Raw genomic sequence first — 20,903 nt, 5'->3', positions numbered from 1 at the left:
ACTGGCTTTTTGGAACGGACATTATGGCTACATATTTCGCACATTATTTGTTATTGAAGACCAATATGAACTGATCCGCAATCAATCGCTTAGCCTGGTCAGGAGCTACGCTGTCCGTTATAATGTGTCGTGGTCTTAAGTCGGACTGGGTAGCTAATGACCAGATTAGCGGATGCGCAAGCTAGGCTGGAGCTACTCTGGTTGCGTTTTGCATAAGACGAACTTTCGCACGACGATGTTAAATTTATAATATGTTGTGTTCGTCTTATTCGGTAGTATAAAAATCTGAATTCGTTATATAAAATCAAACAGTAGAGGATTTGATGATAGTGCTCGAATAAAAGTCGTAAATAGCTTAAGTAATAACTATATATTATACATATATTATTGTCCTTTGAATGATTAAAATGATTGAAATCTCATGATTTACTTCTAGGTCAATAAGTGTTATTCTTAAAAGTACAACTGTATGTCCACCAAGATTTTTTTAATTAAGATACATGCATAGCAGTACTTTCAAATTTTAAACGTTTACCGGATATTGCGGGTTTATGAGCTCGGTTTGTGGTGTTTTTAGGGTCACTTGACGCATAATAAACACACTGAGTACATGAATTGCTGTCAAACACTGTACAAGATTAGATTCGATTAGATTGGATTAGAATCACAAAATAAACGAGGTGTACTACAATAAAATACGATCTTTTAAAGTAAACACTAACCTGAAATCAGAAATACACATCGCTTGAAAGTCATCTCAGATTAGGAAAAAATATTAAAGCTAATAAAATCCTGTAAAATATTCACCAGACACTTTTCATAACGTGCTTGTCGTACACGTATATCCAACACCAAGTGTGTTTCTGTTCAGCAGCATTGTTAATCTTGATACTTTGGAACGCCAGCCAAAAGAATCATATCGGACAATGGCATTAAGCCGATGCCAGAAGTCAAGTTTTCAAAAGCCATTCGTGTTACGAGACTTACTGTTAGTTTGAGTGATCTGGGTAGAATTTAGTTTCCAATGCATTTATTTGTTAGTTTATATAAGTTGAAGTCAATGATATTTGATTTAAATAGAATTACTAGTTAGTATAACAAACCTTTATCAATTAAAAGCATTTTATGACAAACTTCAAAACATGCAATAATCTGTGAAAAAATCCCTTTAATGAATCTTATGCAATCTTAATAAACGTCGTGAGGAAGAATTTGGAAAATTGACAGAAATACCAGAGAATCACTTCAGTATGAAACAAGAATACAATTAAAGAAAGAAAAAAACTCCAAAGTAATTGGGCTCGAATCACTAAACCTTGGAGTAAGTCTAGCGTTTAAACCACTCGGCCATCCGTATTGGTAATAATATAGTTTGCGACGTATTTCATACTATATATATATGCAATCCTTAGCATGTCACAATATATTACGATAACAACAGATCTCTCCTTATTATTCAATCGTTTCGCGTTTGTAACGCTTTATAATTGACAGGTATTGTAATCGTCAGGTATGAAACCTTTTTTTATATATAATTTTATCAATTTACTAAATCGTGAATAGGTCCCTTTATGCAAGCGGTTTAAGAAACGTGCAATATAGCCTGACAGTTGAGAAAAAAAAAAGAAATTACGTAACAACACGTAGGCGGAGTTCTTATTGGCAAAAGCACTCCGTCCGTGATGAAAGCTACCGAAGTATTCAACAATGGTGTATTAACAAATAAGTAAACAGGGCTCGTTTTCGTAATAAATAACGGTGTTAACTTATATTCAGACTATAAAAAAAGTCTTAGTTCATTATACACATGAGACGCTTAATCAGTGTTAAGCATGGAACGAATGTTTAGGTAATTTATTATTGTTTGCAGAGGCTTTCATATGGTCTGAGTTATGGTTAAATGTGCAAGCATTTGATAAGATAAAAAAAAATTAGATCGTTGATGATCATGGACAAGCAGGTACTGTATACTCCCATTTTATTGCAAGAAATATGCAACCCGCTTGGTTTATAAGGTTCATGAGTAATAATAAGCCAACGTGTTGTCTAATATGTTTTATATTGCAAGTAATACACTGTAATAGTACCAACGTGTACGGTATAAATTGGATAAATTCTTCCTTCTCGACTTAAACACATATACAGAAACATGTTCTGAACGGTCCACATTAACACAAAAAATGTGTGTTGAATATACCAAATATCAGTGTGTCTCATGCATTCAAATCCCGACATTTTGAAGGGCATTTACGATAGCTGTCCGTATGACCGGCTGTCTAGAGAGTGTGGTCTTCGCCTCTGATATGGTTCACTTGGTCACCGCGGCAACGAGGGCTACAGGCACCACCTGCAATAAGCCAAATGGGGAATATGATAACAGTGGGTGTATTTATTAATGCGTAGCTCTCTATGAAAACATGACTTAATGCAGGTGCGTTACGTGTCGTCCAAATTAGCCTGTGTCGCCCGCACAGGCTATAAATGGCCGGCACTTTCCGCTTTTATACCATTTTTCTTTTAGCGGAAATTTCTTCTAATCTTATAACCAGTCAAAGTGAAAATTGTCGTCCCTGATTAGCCTGTGTGTTTTTATTAATTAATTATTTTGTTAATGACTAATGCTTTTGTCGGGTATTCACTCATGTTTTGAGTATTTTCCAATACCTTTTTTATGTTCGCCATTTGTAAAGTAATAGTTCATATAAATCTTAATTACAACACTTCTTATGCTCGTAACATCGAAATAAATGATTATAAACAGAGATTTCCTGTACATAAAAAGTGTTATAATTAAAGGTCAAGGTCTCATTTTGCAATATTGAAGATAGCAACTCGATATTTGGCATGCATGCGTATCTCATGGAGCTGCTCATTTTGAAAGGTGAAAGGTCAAGATCATCCTTCAAGGTCAAAAGTCAAATATATGGCATATGTCCGTCCGTCCGAAAACTTTTAACATTCGCCATCACTTTTTTATGCCCCGGAAGGATCGCATATAGTTTTTGAACTGTCCGTCAGTCCGTCCGTCTGTCTGTTCGTCAGTCAGTCCGTCAGTCCGTCCGTTCGTCTGTCCAAAAACTTTAAATATTATATAAAGCTAATTAAAGCAAGCAGGTTAAATACATCCATGTTTCTGTCTACTTCACAAATGTCACATGAGATTGATGCATATTTTAGTTAAATAATATCAAGATATATAAAGTTTTAGAAAATTAGAGTGACATTGAATTATGCATTAATGTTTAAATATTCTATGAGAAGTTATTTATAAATATGCGTATTATGAACACAACTGTGTCAACATGGGCTATGCGTGTACTAAATGGCTTAAAGTTTACTCGTTTAATCAGTAAATGTACTGTTCTTACTAAAACACTTCACAATACTTAAATTATTAATGCCATTCAGTTCACAGAAATCAAATATATATTTTATTATTTATTCATACGCATACAAGTTTGTACACATGTTAAATAACATTTTAAAAATCATGGAAAACTTCAATGCATTATCTTGTGCTGTTGACAAATGGTAACAATCATAATAAACACACATTCAATTGATACTATAAATAAAGTAATGCTTTATGATACAATGCATTTAAAAGTTAAAATGCAAGATTAAATCAATAACTAGAATAATAACAATGGTTAAATACTGTTTCAAAACTAATATATAATAGTTCAATACTTATTTATGTATTTCAATAGCCGATTAAAGCAAGCTATATGAAATGAATAATCGATCCCCGTCCCGACCACATAACTTGCTTTGGAATTTGTCATGAAATCCTTTGTACAGCAATGTTTACCCTACATAAATTTCAATGAAAGTTGTGAGTTACTCGCACAACTGTGCACTAAGTACTTTTTTCCTGCTATTTTGGTGTGAGTAGTATAACTGCCCGCATTGATATAACTGAAATACTGTTCGAAATGGCGAACAACAACAACACCAACGAAATGAAAAATATATACATCTAGTTGATACATCTACAATACTTATTCACAACAAAAATAGAATACAAAAATAAAACACGCCCCATTCAATCAATACATTCACCATTACACGTGTACGAATACTGGCAAATGTTTGCAAAAATTGAAAACGGATGAATTAATTTCGTGCAAGCTCAAACTCCTCATATTGGTCTCCCTTGCAAGGTGGTGGTGTTCTGATTGGTATAATAACCGCAGTTACCAATTTCATGATTTATCAATTCATTTTTTTGATCAGTACATTCGATGAGGACATTTTGATCAGTATATCACATGTGTTCTTTTTAAGAATTTGCAATTACACATGTCGAATGGATCTTATTATCAGTTTGACGTAGATTTGTTTTTTTCTCTCTCTTAAGCATACATTTACTATCATTGGAAATTACTTTATTGTTACCAATTAAAGGGACCTTTTCACAGATTTTGGCATGCATTTAAATTTGTCAGTAAATGCTTTATATTGATAAATGTAAACATGGGATCTAAAAGGCAACAGTAAAAAACAAGAATACAATTAAAGAAAGAAAAAAAGTAACCCTCAACTTGGCTCGAACCACTGACCCCTGAAGTTAAAGTCTAACGCTAAGACCACTCGACCATCCGTGCTTATACAGTGAGTGATGTATTTGATACTTTAAATAAGAAATCCTCGTAATAACACAAAATATAACGACAACAAAATAACTCTTCAAATTATTCAATCGTTTTGCGTTGCAACGCTTTGAATTTTTCAGGTTTTTAAATCTTCAAAAGATGCATATAATGGATATTTAAGAGCATGGTAAATGTTCAGTATTACCGTTTCTTCACAAACATCGTAAAACATGTTCAATGAAAGTTTGCGAATCTGAAACATTTTTTTCTCAATTTTTGTCAATCAACCAAAACGTGAAAAGGTCTCTTTAATAATTGGATGCATATACTATTACTGAATTTTTGCCACTTCGTTTTCGGTCACGCAAATGTGCTTTCCATAAAACTTGTAATATGCATATGAATGTCATCGGTTCGCCAATGAACCACCATACGTTGTCGTTTTGTCTTATTTCAACAGCACGCACATACAGGAAAGCTTTGTAGATTCAAAGCTGAATGGATCTTCTTACACAGATACTAGCGACACATATGTCATTTATGAAACAAATAAGAAAAACAACAATGAATTCAATAGACTATATATGGTTTTGACATGTCTAACAATAGAAATAAACAACAATAAAAACGGGCGAGATCTATTCAGTGTTATATCCACAACGACATGATGAATGTCAAGGTCAATGGAATACAAACAGACACTATGTGAAGCGACTCCGCGGCACTTCCGGTCTTTTTAGATACGTCCTCTTCTGAGTGTCTACTATTTTCTATGCATTCAGCCTCTGAAAACAGAAAATAACACACACATAGACTAAAAAGAACGCTTTAGTAAGTGTAAGTTTAATTAAAAATTATATTAATAGCCCGAACAGAAAAAGCATGTTCTTCGACATTGTTTCTCTTTTCACGGCAATCCAAGGGCGACCACTGGAGAGCAGATGAACAGTAAACGCACCTGATAGCTTGCAGATTTCACAGTTCTCGCCGCTGTAGCCCACCTTGCAATCGCACCAGTAGCCCCCAAACGTGTTCGTGCACTGGCCGTTTGACTTACACACGTCCTTCCACTCTGAAACACACAATACATACATAATCTACATTTTGTGGTTTTTTTTACTAAAATACTTGGGTATGGCCTTATTTATATGAAACCCTTCCCTTTATATTGGGTATTGCACCCCATGTGCACTGAACATCTGTATTGCTCTTTAAGAAGAATATGTATTAAAGTTGTCTGAAGACTGGTAGTCATCGAATTTCTGTTTCGGAGCGTAGGAAACAGTCAACGAGGGTTACACCTATCATTTAGTTTTAATACATTTGTATCTGAGAAATTATGTTTGATTATAAGAATCGCGGGTTTGAGGGATTTTAATAAACGACAAATTATGACATACATTTAAATGTTAAGCCCATTCGTCTTAAAAACCCGCAGTAAAACATCGCTTCGATCTTAATATATCCTGGTAGAATACGTGTGCAGTTTTTGTGTATTGTTTTGTTTAATCTTAAAAAAATATGTTTATTTTCCCGAAATGTTAATCGCGGTGCTTAAAATCTTACCTTTACATTCATCCTCGTCCTCGTCACAGTTGGTACCCTTGTAACCGGCAATGCAGTTGGAGCACTGTGGAATACCGGTGGCCCCTTGACAGAACACGTTCGGGTTGCAGGGACCAAAGCATTTCATCCCCCGAGGACAGTTTACATTGGTTTCCAGGCAAGGATCGTCCATGGTGCAATTTATACCTGAGGATAACAAAATCTGGTTTCAGTATTCTCATCAAGTTTTAGTATTAACAATAAATAATACGAGTACACAGTACAAAAGCGTTTCTGTCAAACACGCGCGATACATCGACTTTATCGGGAATGCTCCACAAAAGAAACAGGCAGTGCGGCCTTAGTGCAAGAGCACATACAGACAGTGTAATGTCCTACACGTTCCAGATAGGCTATATATAGTCTTATACAGGTATTCAGAAGGCTCCTTAGGGGACATTTAAACTAGGGTGTATTTCAGTTAAAACTTGATATCAAACTTTCTTATCCAAATACATGTGTTCCTACTTATATGATGCTAAGCAAACCATTTAAAAAATAACAAGTTAACTAAGTTGTGTGTAAACAGACAACACCACGAAATATCCAGGGTATTTAAGCGATTAGGCATTCTCTTAATTTTCAGTCAACGAGCTTTGCTTATGATGGATCTGTAAAATTTAGACCGATAACTGGATCAGGAAATAAATTTCTGAGTGTGTGTGAAAGCTATTGAGTTTTCTTTATTAAGGTAAACTCGACTGGTAATTGAAATATCGGAACTGCTGATACGAATCTGTGCTTCAACATTATTTAACCTAAATCATATGTTTTGTAACTAATTACATTTGTCTTGACATAATTAATTTCAATTAAGTTTTGACTATGTAAGTATAAGTTCTAACACGGTGCCTATACCACGTGACTTTTTAAGATCTGTATGGGGAGTAAAATGTCAACAAAAGCGCGACGAAGGTAAGATTTTTAAGGATAACTTTTTAATATGTCACCGTTTTTAATGGGATAATGTGGAGAGCCCACTCATTCATGAGAGTTTTCTATAGGTATCATGATTTTATAAAACAAATAAGTATTTTTTCAGTAAAGTGCAACCGCGCGTTTGAACGGTTAGAAAAGGGTAGGATCAGTGTGGGGACATTAATTTTTTTTTACACAAAAACATCACCTCTGGTGAAATTAAGAAATAAATTTTATGGGCGGAGCTTACACTATATCATTTTGCATCCATTTTCAGGTTTCTGTTATTTATTTACGAAACAAAATTCAAGAAAACTATTCTTACAGTTATATGATCTGTGTGGTATACGGTTTTCAACGGATCTGTGTGGTATACTGTTTTAAGTTTTTCAGTTCTATTTCGTTGTTTAAAAAATGCTTGTCAACAATGTATTTGAAACGGGATTTTTAAATTCGCTAGCATGTAAAACACATAATGGCTATACACTACGCTTGCACCGCTTGTTGAACTAATACATAATCATGATTTACAGGCATTCTGTACAATCCCCATTATAATATTAAAATCTTACGCTGGAGCATCTTAAATCGATGACAAGTCCATGCTTACCTTAAATAAGTTTACACTTTATGTTATTGTATCAAATTCCATTTTTATTTTGGCGCCAAACACTACTGTCAGGTGAAGTAATGTATCGTATATTATTTTTGATATTATATTTGCTTTAAGGTATGGCTCAATGCTCCGAATGCGGAAAAATGTCGAAGACCAGAGCTGGATTATTGCGCCACATAAGGGGACACGCTAACTCTGGAAACTATAACTGCTGTGGGAAAGCATTTCAGGTAAGACTAAATATCTTAAAAATAGTTACATTTTTATACAGTTATGCTAACCAGATGAACGGATTTTCTTGAAACATCACAAATATACAATGTATCTCATCTTTCAGGTTATTATATATTTTGAAATAACTCAATAATCGTCAAATCGTTTGTAATTTAAAACTAACGAACGCGTGTCCTCAGATACTAACATTTTTTAAATAGCGTGTTTAGGCATTGAAATGTCACGTGAATAAAATATGTTGTTTTTTTCTCAGGATGCCTACAATCTTAGAAGGCTTCAACGAACAAAGGACCCCAATGTCATGTGTGTGTACAGTGCGGCAGGAGCTTTGCGGACAAGTACCTACTCGTGGCTAGAGAGAAAAGTGCAAAAAAGAGGGATTGGTGAAATGTTACCAGTGTGGGTTGGCAGTTAGGAGTGAGAATGACCTCAGAGAGCACGTCAATACCCGCATGCATGACAAGTGTTACAGTAGTGAGGAGTGTTTCAAAACGTACAAACGCAAAACAAACCTTTCTCGATACGTGAGGACTTCACATAAATCCGTGAATACTGATTAAAGATCATAATGGTTTACAGTTTGTCTGTGTAACTTCATTATCGTTTTACGTTATTTTATTCGTTGTTTTACTTTTACTTTACTTTTCAAAATGATTCTAAAGTTATCCGAATTTGATTAATTTTTAGGTTTCGTTTAGTTCGTTTGTGTGTTTGAAATCATTCTCAAATAATTGTGCAATAATTTGGATTTACGTTATTCATTAATATATCGCATCTGTGATTTGTATTATCGAATCTGTGATTCTTTTTTAATTATAACTTGATTAAAGTTTTGCGATGTTTTTTCGTTGGTTTCAATTTTAAATACCGCTGTCACGAGCTAGTTCGATAATCATAAGCAGCCAGGGTTTCTAATACTAGGGTTTTACACGATTGCTTTACATAATTAACTGCCTGCTTATAATTACTCTAGGCCGTGGTAATTGACAGTAAACACTGTATGCAATGTGGTTGTGTATACAATACAATACTCCTTAATTCGAAATACGTCTTGACATTCTTCAGAGCTGCATCCATCCACATCACAGAATCGTACATATATAATCATATAATATAATATTTATTCATTTACTTTTTATATTCTCTTCAAAATAATTAACGCTAAAGATAAGCATACACTTGTTACACTGAATACAACGACATGATTTATAACATGACATTATCACCAACACATGGCGAATGATTGTCAATATCTATACTATGTAATAAACTAATGCAACAATATGAATTCCATATATGAAATGAAACAAACAAACACACACATATATATATGTTTCTACTATATGTTTCTACTATGACCAGTATTTTGTTTTTAATAAACATACCGTTTACCTTAAACTTTAAATAACAACAAAATGACAAACCAATACGTCTGGTGGATTCTGTTTTATCAGTTTGCATTCCAAATTTGATTTTAAAACATACGTATTACTCAGGAAAGAACATGCCTTTGCTTTTTGTCAACCTGTGAAATAATTGACACAATTTTTATTGCAGAATTTGTGTCAGCATTAAAATGTCCATTGTGTTCGTCTATCCGCATTCTTATTGTTGGCAACAGTTTGCTATCGTTTCGTCTCGCCCGCTCCCACCTTACTCCTAGTGTCCCCTTCTGTATAGCATTCCTGTCTCGTGAAACTGTTTCCTCTATTTTTTCTTCACTTAACCCTTGTCCGCTCACTAGTGCCAAATAGGTGATTACTGAAATGAATGAATTTTTAAATAATAATAATAGATCTACTACTACTACTATTACTACTACTACTAGAAGTAGTAATAGTAGTAGTAGTAGTAGTAGTAGTAGTAGTAGTAGTAGTAGTAGTAGTAGTAGTAGTAGTAGTAGTAGTAGTAGTAGTAGTAGTAGCAGTATTAGTAGTAGTAGTAGCAGAAATAGTAGTAATAGTAGTAGTAGTAGTAGTAGTAGTAGTAGTAGTAGTAGTAGTAGTAATTGTTGTATTGAAATAATTGAAATTAATTAAAAAATATATATATTGTCGTTATTATCTCAATTTATCCGTAAATTGTAGAAACACGGATACCACACAGATCCTTCTAAACACGTATACCACACAGATCATATTACTGTTAGAATATTTTTCTTGGTTTTGTTTTCATAAATATATGAAAGAAACCTGAAAAAAGAATGCAAAATGATATAGTGTAAGCTCCGCCCATAAAGTTTATTGCTTTATTTCACGAGAGGTGATGTTTCTGTGTCATAATAAAATAATGTCCCCACACTGATCCTACCTTTTTCTAACCGTTCAAACGGGCGGTTGCACTTTACTGAAAAAATATTCATTTGTTTTACAAAAACATGATACCTATAGAAAACTCTCATGAATGAGCGGGCTCTCCACTTTATCCCATTGAAAATGATGACATATTTAAAAAGTTATCCTTAAAAATCTTACCTTTGTCGTGCTTTTGTTGACATTTAACTCCCCACACAGATCTTAAAAAGTCACGTGGTATAGGCACCGTGTCTAATAACGAGCTAAGAAACAATAATCGATGAACGTAACTTCAAAAAGGGTTATCATAGTGTGTTGAATTGTTCATTTGTAATAAGTTGTATATTTATGGGGCATCTTTGTAAAATAGTCTATGTAAAAGTAGACGATAAGCACTTACTTAATTGGCCATATTAAAGATCAATCTCAAGTTTAGCGTTAAAACATTGCGTAAGTCGTCTGCTATATTAATAACTAACATCGGTGACGTAATGTCTGGCGGCAATGACGTCATGCCTACCAGTCTTTCCGGGCACGCAATCGCAGTAGACGTGGCTTGACGTCTGCACGCACGTAGAGTTCGGAGGGCAGTAAGTAGTAGCGCACGTGGCAGGGTTCATGATAAGGTCCATATCCGGCCCGTTCGTTTGGCCGTGCACATGCACCAGGACTAAAATCAAATACAACATTTATTTTCGACAAAATTTAATATGATGGCATTCAAATGCCATACAAAAACTAAACAATGTTAGGACTGTTCTTTTTTTACAAATCACTGGTATTCATTATGCTATTTATCATGTAAGATAAATACGACGAAGATAAATCCTTAACGTGAATTATTTGGCTATCAATTACAATGCCACCATCATTTACCATTAATTTATTGGCCAAACTGATTTTTTTTATAACGTAGAATGTGTTGGTTTAGCGTTTATGCGTTAAAACAGACAAAATGGAAAAAGCTTTCCACTGCTCATATTTTGTACTAGTGTTAGCTAAGATTCGTTGTAGTTATGGAATTTGTGAGAAAACAGTAATACTGAACATTTACCAAGCTCTAAAATATCCATTATATGCATCTTTTGACGATTTAAAAACATGAAAATTACAAAGCGTTGCAAGGCGAAACAATTGAATAATTTGGAGAGTTCTGTTGTTGTCGTTTTATTTTGTGATACTACGAGAATTGCTATTATAAAGTATAAAATACATCACTCATTGCATGAGCACGGATGGCCGAGTGGTCTAAGCGATAGACTTTTACTCGATGGGTCAGTGGTTCGAGCCCAGTTGAGTGCTATTTATTTTATTTATTATTTTTATTTTTTACTGCAGCTTTTAAGATCCAATGTTTACCTTTATCAATATTAAGCATTTAATGACAAACTTCAATACATGCCACAATCTGTGAAAATGCCCCTTTGATTATATATTTTAATTTGCTACATCTGTTTATTCGGGGCTGTTGTTCGGTAACTCACTAGCCGTCCTTGGTATAGAGGGGTTCTGTTTTTGTGGGTGTTTACGACAGGCAGTCCTGTGTGGTTTCAGTTTAACATAATTATTTCTGTAAGCCTTTCCGCTTATGAATTGTCTGTTTTATGTTTTTATTCATTTGTGTTTATTTTGGTAAGGTGTTATGTCATATGTGTTTATGTATGGATATGGCCACATGGCTCAAATAAAAGACCTTATACTAATAATAAGAATGATCTACTGGTGCAAATGAAGTTCCAATGTGATCATATTTGTTTATTGGTTGATATTAGTTGTGACTGACATGAATAGTATGCTTTAAGATATCATTGACTGTATAATTGTAATGTATGCGGACGCAAATGCGAAAAATACACAAGTATCTCGATATTCTTAATCGTTTTTGTGCAGTTATTACCAAATAGATATAACTTATGTGTATTTAAGGTGTAACGCAAAAGCAACGTTGAAAAGGTCGCCGTGATGTTGTTAACCTAATAACATTAACAATTTTATAACAGTAGGGCAGTCATTTCACACACTGCGTTTTGTCTCATTATTTGGAATTTAGACATGCAATAATTTAAAAAAAAACGCTAAAATGAGTGTTAAATTGTCAAATTATGATTCGGCTGGCATATAGGATAATATGATTATTATTTGAACTTGTCATAATTTAATACATGTGCGTTTCTATACCCTAGATAAGAACATAAACATAAAATAATACGGTTGAACTATGGTTTAAATAAACGAAACATAAACTTTCAATACGAAACTAACACAAGATTTCACCGTTGATTTATAAAGATAGAATGCTTAAGCATTAGAAAAGGAGGGCACTCAACTGTTCATAGGCATTTAGCCAGTCACTAGAAACTTGTCAATAAATCGCATGACAAGCCCATGTACACAGAACCAGTTTGTTACTTGACAATTATTAAGGATATATACTTAGACAGACGCGTACTGTTTAAATTGTCTACATACTTGATGTAACAAATTGTCATAAATCAATACTTGTGAAATCGGAAGATAACTGAAAATAAAGACGTTCTTTGAAACGTTGATTTTAAGTATATTTTATAGTCTCAGTATAAAGAACAACTTACTGATACAAACAACCACACCGTAAGCAGATACATCCATAAATTTATCCATTTCACGAATACTGTTTTAATAACAAACAATTATTCTTAAATAAACGGAATTGTTAGTCAAAATATTTTTTAAACTGATTCAACGATACTTGTGACTTAAATTGCGTGGGTTTGTTTGAACACATCCAATAAATTATATTTCTTGATATTGATAAAATATAAACACTAAATACTCGTCGTTTTAAGATCCCTCAGACTTTAAACCTCATGTGTGAGTGTCACTCCTTCTCGCATACGACAACGAAGTAGTCATAAAACTAAGCAAATACATTCCGTTACGCTTTAGTAAACGTGCACCTTAATTGAAAAACGTTGGTATTTGAACGCGTTGCACTCTTTCATTTGCGTTCCCACGCTCTTTGGGTACCATCCAGTGTTCATAAATAGCAAATACAGATATGAATCCCTAAAAACAAAGATATTTACATTGAATTGAATCATCTGTGTGTTCGTTTAGGCAGGGCGTCGTCCAACATTCACTGCAAGGAGAAGTGAAATTAAACACTCTTAAACCAGATATAAACCAATAACTATTCGCGTTGCAAATAGTGACGACATGCACTATACACGAAGTTTCTCTTATTTGCAACCAATGATTCTTTAGACTCAACAATCACCGAATGATAATTTAATTGTGAATATGTATCATAAAAAAGGTACGCTTAAAGTGGGTTTTCATAACTAGATTATTTTACCTTAAAGAAGACTTTCGTTTAAAGCACTTGAAAATACACTTTCTTTGATAAATGTCAACACATATATAAATGGGCGTCTTAAATAATAACTTCCATTGTTATCAGTACAATACCAAATGGCGAAAACCACAGCACTTCCTTCCCGGATCTTATCTTTATCCTAATTTGCGAATATTTACCCGAATGAAGTACGCAACCAAGCTAGCTTTCTCTCAAATCAAGCAAACATAACTTCGGGCTCAGTTAGCCTCATAAAACGTAAATACATGAATGCGTGACAATCTGTCCTGAATTATAAACAATCTTAAAACAATGAGATGAAATCGGGCGCCAAATTAATGAGATCATCAGTTGCCACCAGAATGACGAGAAACGTTAACTTGTATATCGTATGGTCGCCACCATACTATCTTGCTGTCGCATTTTCGCCATCGCACTATCGCATTGTCGCCCTCTGGATTTTAATGTGTAACCACGATGGCCCTAACCGTATTCCGTGGGAGAAAGCAAATGCAATATCTTATTGATCTGAGTCTCTAGCAAAATTAAGCGAGAACTTGTTTACTCGTAATCTTTTCCTACTGTTTAATCAAGATAAAATGCCTGCTTTAAACAGATGGCAAATAGTTCATGTAAATGTTTGATAAACTAAACGTTTTTTCTTCAAGAAAGTAGACCAGTTGTGCACAGTGAGTAATTCCTTTGGCAACAGAAAATCGTGTCATGTAATTCAAATGCTACCAACCAGTGACGTTGGGGAAGCTGTTGAAGCAGTATACTTATTGGAAAGTCTAATGATTTATTAGTTCCTTTACATAGCATGCCATTTGATTTCATATCGAATTCCTAAAACTTAATTTCTTATATTATTCAAATTAATTGTGCAATTTTACTATAACAGTTTATTTTAAGCAAAGATTCAGACAGTATAGCTTATGTATGTGAAGGAAAAAAATAACAACAATCACATTTAATGAAGTACGATTTACGATTATTTATAAGCAAATGAACGCGAAAATCACAAGGCAATTGAGCCCTTGGTTTGTATACCTATTATTTGTTTGTGTAAGTTTTTCATAATTCGTTATGCAAATATTTCATTAAAATATGTTACTTTTTATTTCTATGCATAATATTTAGTAAGTATATTCCAAATCTTATACGGAATGTTATTGTAGTTTAAATTTAGTTCAAAAGAAAGCTGTCCACATCTACGAGATGAATTACTGTTCAGCTTCTATGAAGCGAAGAATTATCCCAATGAATTCAAATCCCACACATTAGATTTACAATATATGAAACCAGTAAACAAATACCGGTAATATAACAACAGTCCAGTGCATGCTAATGTTATTTGACACCAAAATTTATTTTTAAAATTATGTACTAATGTATTAATTAATTAATTTTTTTATTAATATATTTATTTATTTATTTATTTATTCAGTATTTATTATTTAAAACTGAAATAATAATAATTGTTGGGTATTCTATTCGTTGTTTGATGATCAGGTCACAACAGCATTATGGATACAAACACAGGCAAGTCCCTTTATTTATGGCAGGCAAATCGACACAGCACAAAAAACACTGCAAAACGCACACACACATTAAAACATTACTGGCTTTTTGGAACGGTCATTATGGCTACATATTTCGCACATTATTTGTTATTGAAGACCAATATTAACTGATCCGCGTTCAATCGCTTAGCCTGGTCTGGAGCTACGCTGTCCGTTATAATGTGACGTGGTCTTAAGTCGGACTGGGTAGCTACTGACCAGATTAGCGGATGCGCAAGCTAGGCTGGAGCTACTCTGGTCTGGACGCCCTTTCGTACGAAGATGTTAAATTTATATTAACTCAGAATGTCAATCCGAAAATGGGATTTTCGTGCAAACAACTATTAGACAAGAAAAATGCAAAAGCGAAAGGTGTTAAGACTTGAATGCCACTGAATGTATGTATGGCATCTGTTTTCTTTCACCCGATAAAAAGAAAGCACTTATCTATTTTCTGCCGAACTCTTGATTCTGCAATCTATGACAGTCCTCAGCAATTTTCCTATTGCTTTGCCGGAGTCAATAAAGACGTCCTATATTGTCGCTTGTCGTTTTAAATTATCAAGTATCGTACCACGCGTCCATTTGTTTTTTATATGTCTGTCTCGAAGGTCAACCGTTAACTTTCAATGTTGTACTAACCGAATTCCATAGTTGTACGACTCCATACTAAAAGGTATTTTACCGACTGCAGAAATTCCTAACGAGACGAATGCGCATTTTCTTTCTTTACTTGACGAGCGCAATTACTACCTAGATGTCAACGAAGGATTTGATTTGCAATATCGTGTTTTTCTTATTCGAATGTCAATATGGACTTTAAATAAAACACATTTATTAATGAAGTAATTAATTAATTACTTAATTGATTACTTTAGTTTTTTTATTCATTTCAATAGCATTCGGTTATTTCTAAATGTTCTGAAAGCTCAGATGTTCGCAAACCTGTAATTGTTACAAACAATCACAGGTGGGTTTCTTCAATATCATAGCAATAATGATAAGACTTTTTTATAGAAGAAAATTTAATTACTTCGCCTTAAAAAAGAATTTCGATACATGTATTTATCTTAAATATAAATGACCTTGAACTTCAACCTGACTGCACTTCTGTAATAAAGTCACTAATGAAGATTTTCAGTTTAACCTACATACATTTAATAATAACATGTTGTGTTCATCTTAATTCGTAGTATACAATCTGAATTCATCTGAATTCGTTATATAAAATCAAACAGTAAAGGAGTTGAATGTAGTGCTCGCAACAAGCCGTAAATGTCTAAAATAACAACTATATATTCTATAAATAAGTTAGTGCTCGAAAAAAGTCGTTATGGCTAAAATAACAACTATATATTCTATAAATAAGTTATTGTCGTTTGCATGGTTAAATATGAAATCTCAAGATTCACTTCTAGGTTAATAAGTGTTATTCTTAAAAAAATAACATTGTATGTCCAACAAGATTTTTTAATTGAAATACACGCATAGCAGTACTTTTTTTAAACGTTTACCGGATATTGCGGGTTTATGAGCTCGGTATGTGGTGTATGGCAAGCGGTTCGACGCATAATCCCAAGAAACTAGGTTTCTTATGAGAACCTAGGTTCTCAGAATGAGAACCTAGGTTTTCAAATCAGAACCTATGTTCTTGTGAAAACCTAGGATACCAAACGAGAACTTAAGTTCTCAGAATGAGAACCTAGGTTCTTATGAGAACCTAGGTTCTCATGAGAACCTAAGTTCTATGTGTCTATGAGAACCTAGGTTCTCATGAAAAACCTAGTTTCTCATGAGAACCTAGGTTCTCAAGCGTAAACCAAGGTTTTCAAATGAGAACCTAGGTTCTCATGAAAAACCTGGTTTCTTGGGATTTCATAAACCTTGGTTCTCATGAGAACCTAGGTTCTCGTGAGAAACCTGGTTTCTTGGGATTTCATAAACCTAGGTTCTCATGAGAAACCTAGTTTCTTGGGATTATGCGTCGAACCGCTTGACATAATTTGTCAGTTGTCTCCCATTGCTTGGTACACGCTGGCGGCATATGTGTAAAATGAATAGAAATAGGCGTGAAACCGTGAATGTTCCTCCCCAAGAGCATTTTCTGAACAATGTTCAGACAACGCTCAGTAATATTCTACGAAACGTGGATAGCGGAATGGGCGAGGACGACAAAGTCGCAGCCAGAACTAAAACCAATCTCAAAAATGTCGAATTGCTAAACTACTTGTGTACTTATGTGTTGAATATTTGTGACAACAGGCATTAGCCGTCGGTGACCGCCTCTTGTTCATGTTTCCGTGCATGGATGTTCTTGAGGAATGAAATTAGTAAAGTAATCGGTCGACATTGGTCTGAACACGTTAATAAAAAATTGAACTGTTTATGAAATACATCTTTAATTGTAAATATTATTTTGATACTAAAAATTCAGATCAATCGATACATAATACATTGTTACAGCATTAAATGAGTTTCAAATATTCAGTTCCCTTGTTCGGGCCTCAAACGACTGTACGGTACGGTTTTCTATTTTAAGTATGTCTGTGACCTACATGTAAGAAGCAATCATTATGGTATAAAATACAAGTTTTATCTCTATTGATTATGTGTAATAATGTATTATTAAAATCGTAAGTTATCGGCAACACTGCAAGAAAAACTTATGCGCTAAAGACTTTGCAAACATATTTCAATACCTTGAGGTATCTGCAAAAATAAAGTTCTTAACGGCGTGTTTTCATTCTGTCCAGCCCGTGTGTAATCATATGTGAACCCCATTGATCCTGCGCCCTAAATAATATGAGTCCCGTATTCCAAACGAGCAAGTTTACGCCGTCCGACGCGTAATACAGAAAACCTAGGTTCTCTGAAAACCGAGGTTCTCAGAGAACCTAGGTTCTCATGGAACCTAGGTTCTCATAGAACCTAGGTTTTCAGAGAACCTCGGTTTTCAGAGAACCTAGGTTTTCAGAGAACCTAGGTTCTCAGAGAACCTAGGTTTTCAAAGAACCTAGGTTCTCATGAGAACCTAGGTTCTATGAGAACCTTGGTTCTCATAATGAGAACCTAGGTTCTCATGAGAACCTAGGTTCTCTGAAAACCTAGGTTCTCAGAGAACCTAGGTTCTCAGAGAACCTATGGTTCCCAAATGAAAACCACGGATATGGCAAGCAGTTCGACGCATAATCCAAAGAAACTAGGTTTTTCATGAGAACCTAGGTTCTCATTTTGAGAACCTAGGTTCTCATGAAAACCTAGGTTTTCAAACGAGAACCTAGGTTCTCATGAGAACCTAGGTTTTCAAATGAGAACCTAGGTTCTCATGAAAACCTAGGTTCTCATTTGAAAACTTGGGTTCTTGAAGCCATGTGCAATCTTCAAGCGAGAACCTAGGTTCTCATTCTGAGAACCTAGGTTCTCATGAGAAACCTAGTTTCTTGGGATTATGCGTCGAACTATGGCAAGCGGTTCGACGCATAATCCCAAGAAACTAGGTTTCTCATGAGAACCTAGGTTCTCAAAATGAGAACCTCGGTTCTCGCTTGAAGATTGCACATGGCTTCAAGAACCCAAGTTTTCAAATGAGAACCTAGGTTTTCATGAGAACCTAGGTTCTCATTTGAAAACCTAGGTTCTCATGAAAAACCTAGTTTCTTGGGATTATGCGTCAAACTGCTTGCCACATCCGTGGTTTTCATTTGGGAACCATAGGTTCTCTGAGAACCTAGGTTCTCTGAGAACCTAGGTTTTCAGAGAACCTAGGTTCTCATGAGAACCTAGGTTCTTTGAAAACCTAGGTTCTTTGAGAACCTAGGTTCTCTGAAAACCTAGGTTCTCTGAAAACCTAGGTTCTCTGAGAACCTAGGTTTTCAGAGAACCTAGGTTTTCAGAATTACGCGTCGGACGGCGTAAACTTGCTCGTTTGGAATACGGGACACATATTATTCAGGGCGCAGGATCAATGGGGTTCACATATGATTACACACGGGCTTGACAGAATGAAAACACGCCGTTAAGAACTTTATTTTTGCAGATATCTCAAGTTATTGAAATATGTTTGCAAAGTCTTTAGCGCATAAGTTTTTCTTGCAGTGTTGCCGATATCTTACGATTGAATAATATATTATTACACATAATCAATAGAGATAAAACTTGTATTTTATACCATTATGATTGCTTCCTACATGTAGGTCACAGACATACTTAAAATAGAAAACTGTACCGTACAGTCGTTTGAGGCCCGAACAAGGGAACTGAATATTTGAAACTCATTTAATGCTGTAACAATGTATTATGTAACGATTGATCTGAATTTTTAGTCTCAAAATAATATTTACAATTAAAGATGTATTTCATAAACAGTTCAATTTTTTATTAACGTGTTCAGACCAATGTCGGCCGATTACTTTACTAATTTCATTCCTCAAGAACACCCATGCACGGAAACATGAACAAGAGGCGGTCACCGTAGAATATTACTGAGCATTGTCTGAACATTGTTCAGAAAATGCTCTTGGGGAGAAACATTCACGGTTTCACGCCTATTTCTATTCATTTTACACATATGCCGCCAGCGTGTACCAAGCAATGGGAGACAACTGGAGGTTAATTATGGCAAGCGGTTCGACGCATAATCCCAAGAAACTAGGTTTCTCATGAGAACCTAGGTTCTCATGAGAACCTAGGTTTATGAAATCCCAAGAAACCAGGTTTCTCATGAGAACCTAGGTTCTCATTTGAAAACCTTGGTTTACGCTTGAGAACCTAGGTTCTCATGAGAAACTAGGTTTTTCATGAGAACCTAGGTTCTCATAGACACATAGAACTTAGGTTCTCATGAGAACCTAGCTTCTCATGTGAACCTAGTTTCTCATTCTGAGAACTTAAGTTCTCGTTTGGTATCCTAGGTTTTCACAAGAACCTAGGTTCTCATTTGAAAACCTAGGTTTTCATGAGAACCTAGGTTCTCATTCTGAGAACCTAGGTTCTCATGAGAAACCTAGTTTCTTGGGATTATGCGTCGAACCGCTTGCCATATCGAACCGCTTGCCATAGTGGTGTGTTAGGGTCACTTTACGCATAATAAGCACACTTAATACATGATTTGATGTCAAACACTGTAAAAGATGGATTAGAATCATAAAATAAACGAGGTGTACTACAATAAAATAAGATCTTGTTAAGTAAACACTTACCTGAAAACAGAAATACACATCGCTTGAAAGTCATCATAGATTAAAAATTATTCAAGCGAATAAAATCCTATAAAATATCCACCAGACACTTCAGAACGTGCTTGTAAGACACGTATATCCAAAGGCGAGTGTGCGTCTTTACAGCAGCATTCTTAATCTTGATATATTGGAACGCCAGCCAAAAGAATCATATCGGACGATGGCATTTAGCAGATGCAAAAGTTCAAGTTTTCATAAGACATGCGTGTTACGAGACTGGGGCGTTACCTGACCGTGTTGAGTTACGATTACACTAATGACAGGTTGGACGAGAAACTCGGTATACTTCTAGTGTATTAAACTTATTTATGCATCCATCCTTTAAAGTCTTGATAGGAAAACATATTTTCACATACCAGTACGTGTCTGCGCACCAGATACATTTGTTGAATTCATTTAGTTTAGTAACCTGAATAAAATTTAGTTTTCAGTGCATTTATTCGTTAGTTTATGTAAGTTGAAGTCGATGATATTTGATTGTAACAACATTACCAGTTAGTATGGCACA

General features: G+C 34.7%; 2 protein-coding genes and 1 long non-coding RNA gene across 5 annotated transcripts in view; 1 reads left to right on the top strand and 2 right to left on the bottom strand.

Annotated features, from left to right (window-relative positions):
• The window catches only part of LOC127861501 (neurogenic locus notch homolog protein 1-like), an 80,689-nt gene extending 79,850 nt beyond the window's left edge, over nt 1-839 (bottom strand). Inside the window, exon 1 of one of the 2 annotated variants that reach the window (XM_052400058.1) lies at nt 723-839. In XM_052400058.1, the coding sequence (XP_052256018.1) occupies nt 723-756 (34 nt within the window). In that variant the 5' untranslated portion in view covers nt 757-839. The remainder of the gene's footprint in view (nt 1-722) is intronic. The other variant, XM_052400057.1, reaches the window with a different exon arrangement.
• The window catches only part of LOC127861513 (uncharacterized), a 170,923-nt gene extending 162,112 nt beyond the window's left edge, over nt 1-8,811 (top strand). The window contains exons 2-3 of the long non-coding RNA XR_008040249.1: nt 7,849-7,964; nt 8,222-8,811. This is a non-coding gene — a long non-coding RNA (uncharacterized LOC127861513). The remainder of the gene's footprint in view (nt 1-7,848; nt 7,965-8,221) is intronic.
• On the bottom strand, nt 2,043-20,614 carry LOC127861500 (fibropellin-1-like). 2 transcript variants are annotated; one of them, XM_052400053.1, is made up of 7 exons: nt 20,357-20,614; nt 13,328-13,380; nt 10,783-10,932; nt 6,162-6,347; nt 5,554-5,667; nt 5,296-5,380; nt 2,043-2,347 (listed from the first exon to the last, which is right to left on the bottom strand). In XM_052400053.1, exons 1-7 carry the CDS (start codon nt 20,374-20,376, stop codon nt 2,335-2,337), a joined length of 621 nt encoding a protein of 206 aa, XP_052256013.1. In that variant the 5' UTR covers nt 20,377-20,614; the 3' UTR covers nt 2,043-2,334. The 2 variants fall into 2 exon arrangements, with proteins under 2 accessions (XP_052256013.1, XP_052256012.1); XM_052400052.1 differs by lacking the exon at nt 2,043-2,347 and having other exon boundaries at nt 3,426-5,380; nt 20,357-20,612.
• Between the last annotated feature and the right edge of the window lie 289 nt (nt 20,615-20,903).

Source organism: Dreissena polymorpha, chromosome 16, assembly GCF_020536995.1.
Source record: "Dreissena polymorpha isolate Duluth1 chromosome 16, UMN_Dpol_1.0, whole genome shotgun sequence".
NCBI classification, from domain to species: domain Eukaryota; kingdom Metazoa; phylum Mollusca; class Bivalvia; order Myida; family Dreissenidae; genus Dreissena; species Dreissena polymorpha.
This window is presented reverse-complemented; position numbering and strand designations above follow the sequence as displayed.

What these genes read in the sequence shown, in the direction of transcription:
- LOC127861500 (XM_052400052.1), bottom strand. Translation starts at nt 20,376, where the DNA reads ATGTGTATTTCTGTTTTCAG. An exon ending in CACAGATGATTCAATTCAAT is followed by an intron (nt 10,933 to 13,327) that starts GTAAATATCTTT and finishes ATTTGATTTTAG; the next exon opens with TCCTGGTGCATGTGCACGGC. An exon ending in TGAAATCTGCAAGCTATCAG is followed by an intron (nt 5,381 to 5,553) that starts GTGCGTTTACTG and finishes TTCTGTTTTCAG; the next exon opens with AGGCTGAATGCATAGAAAAT.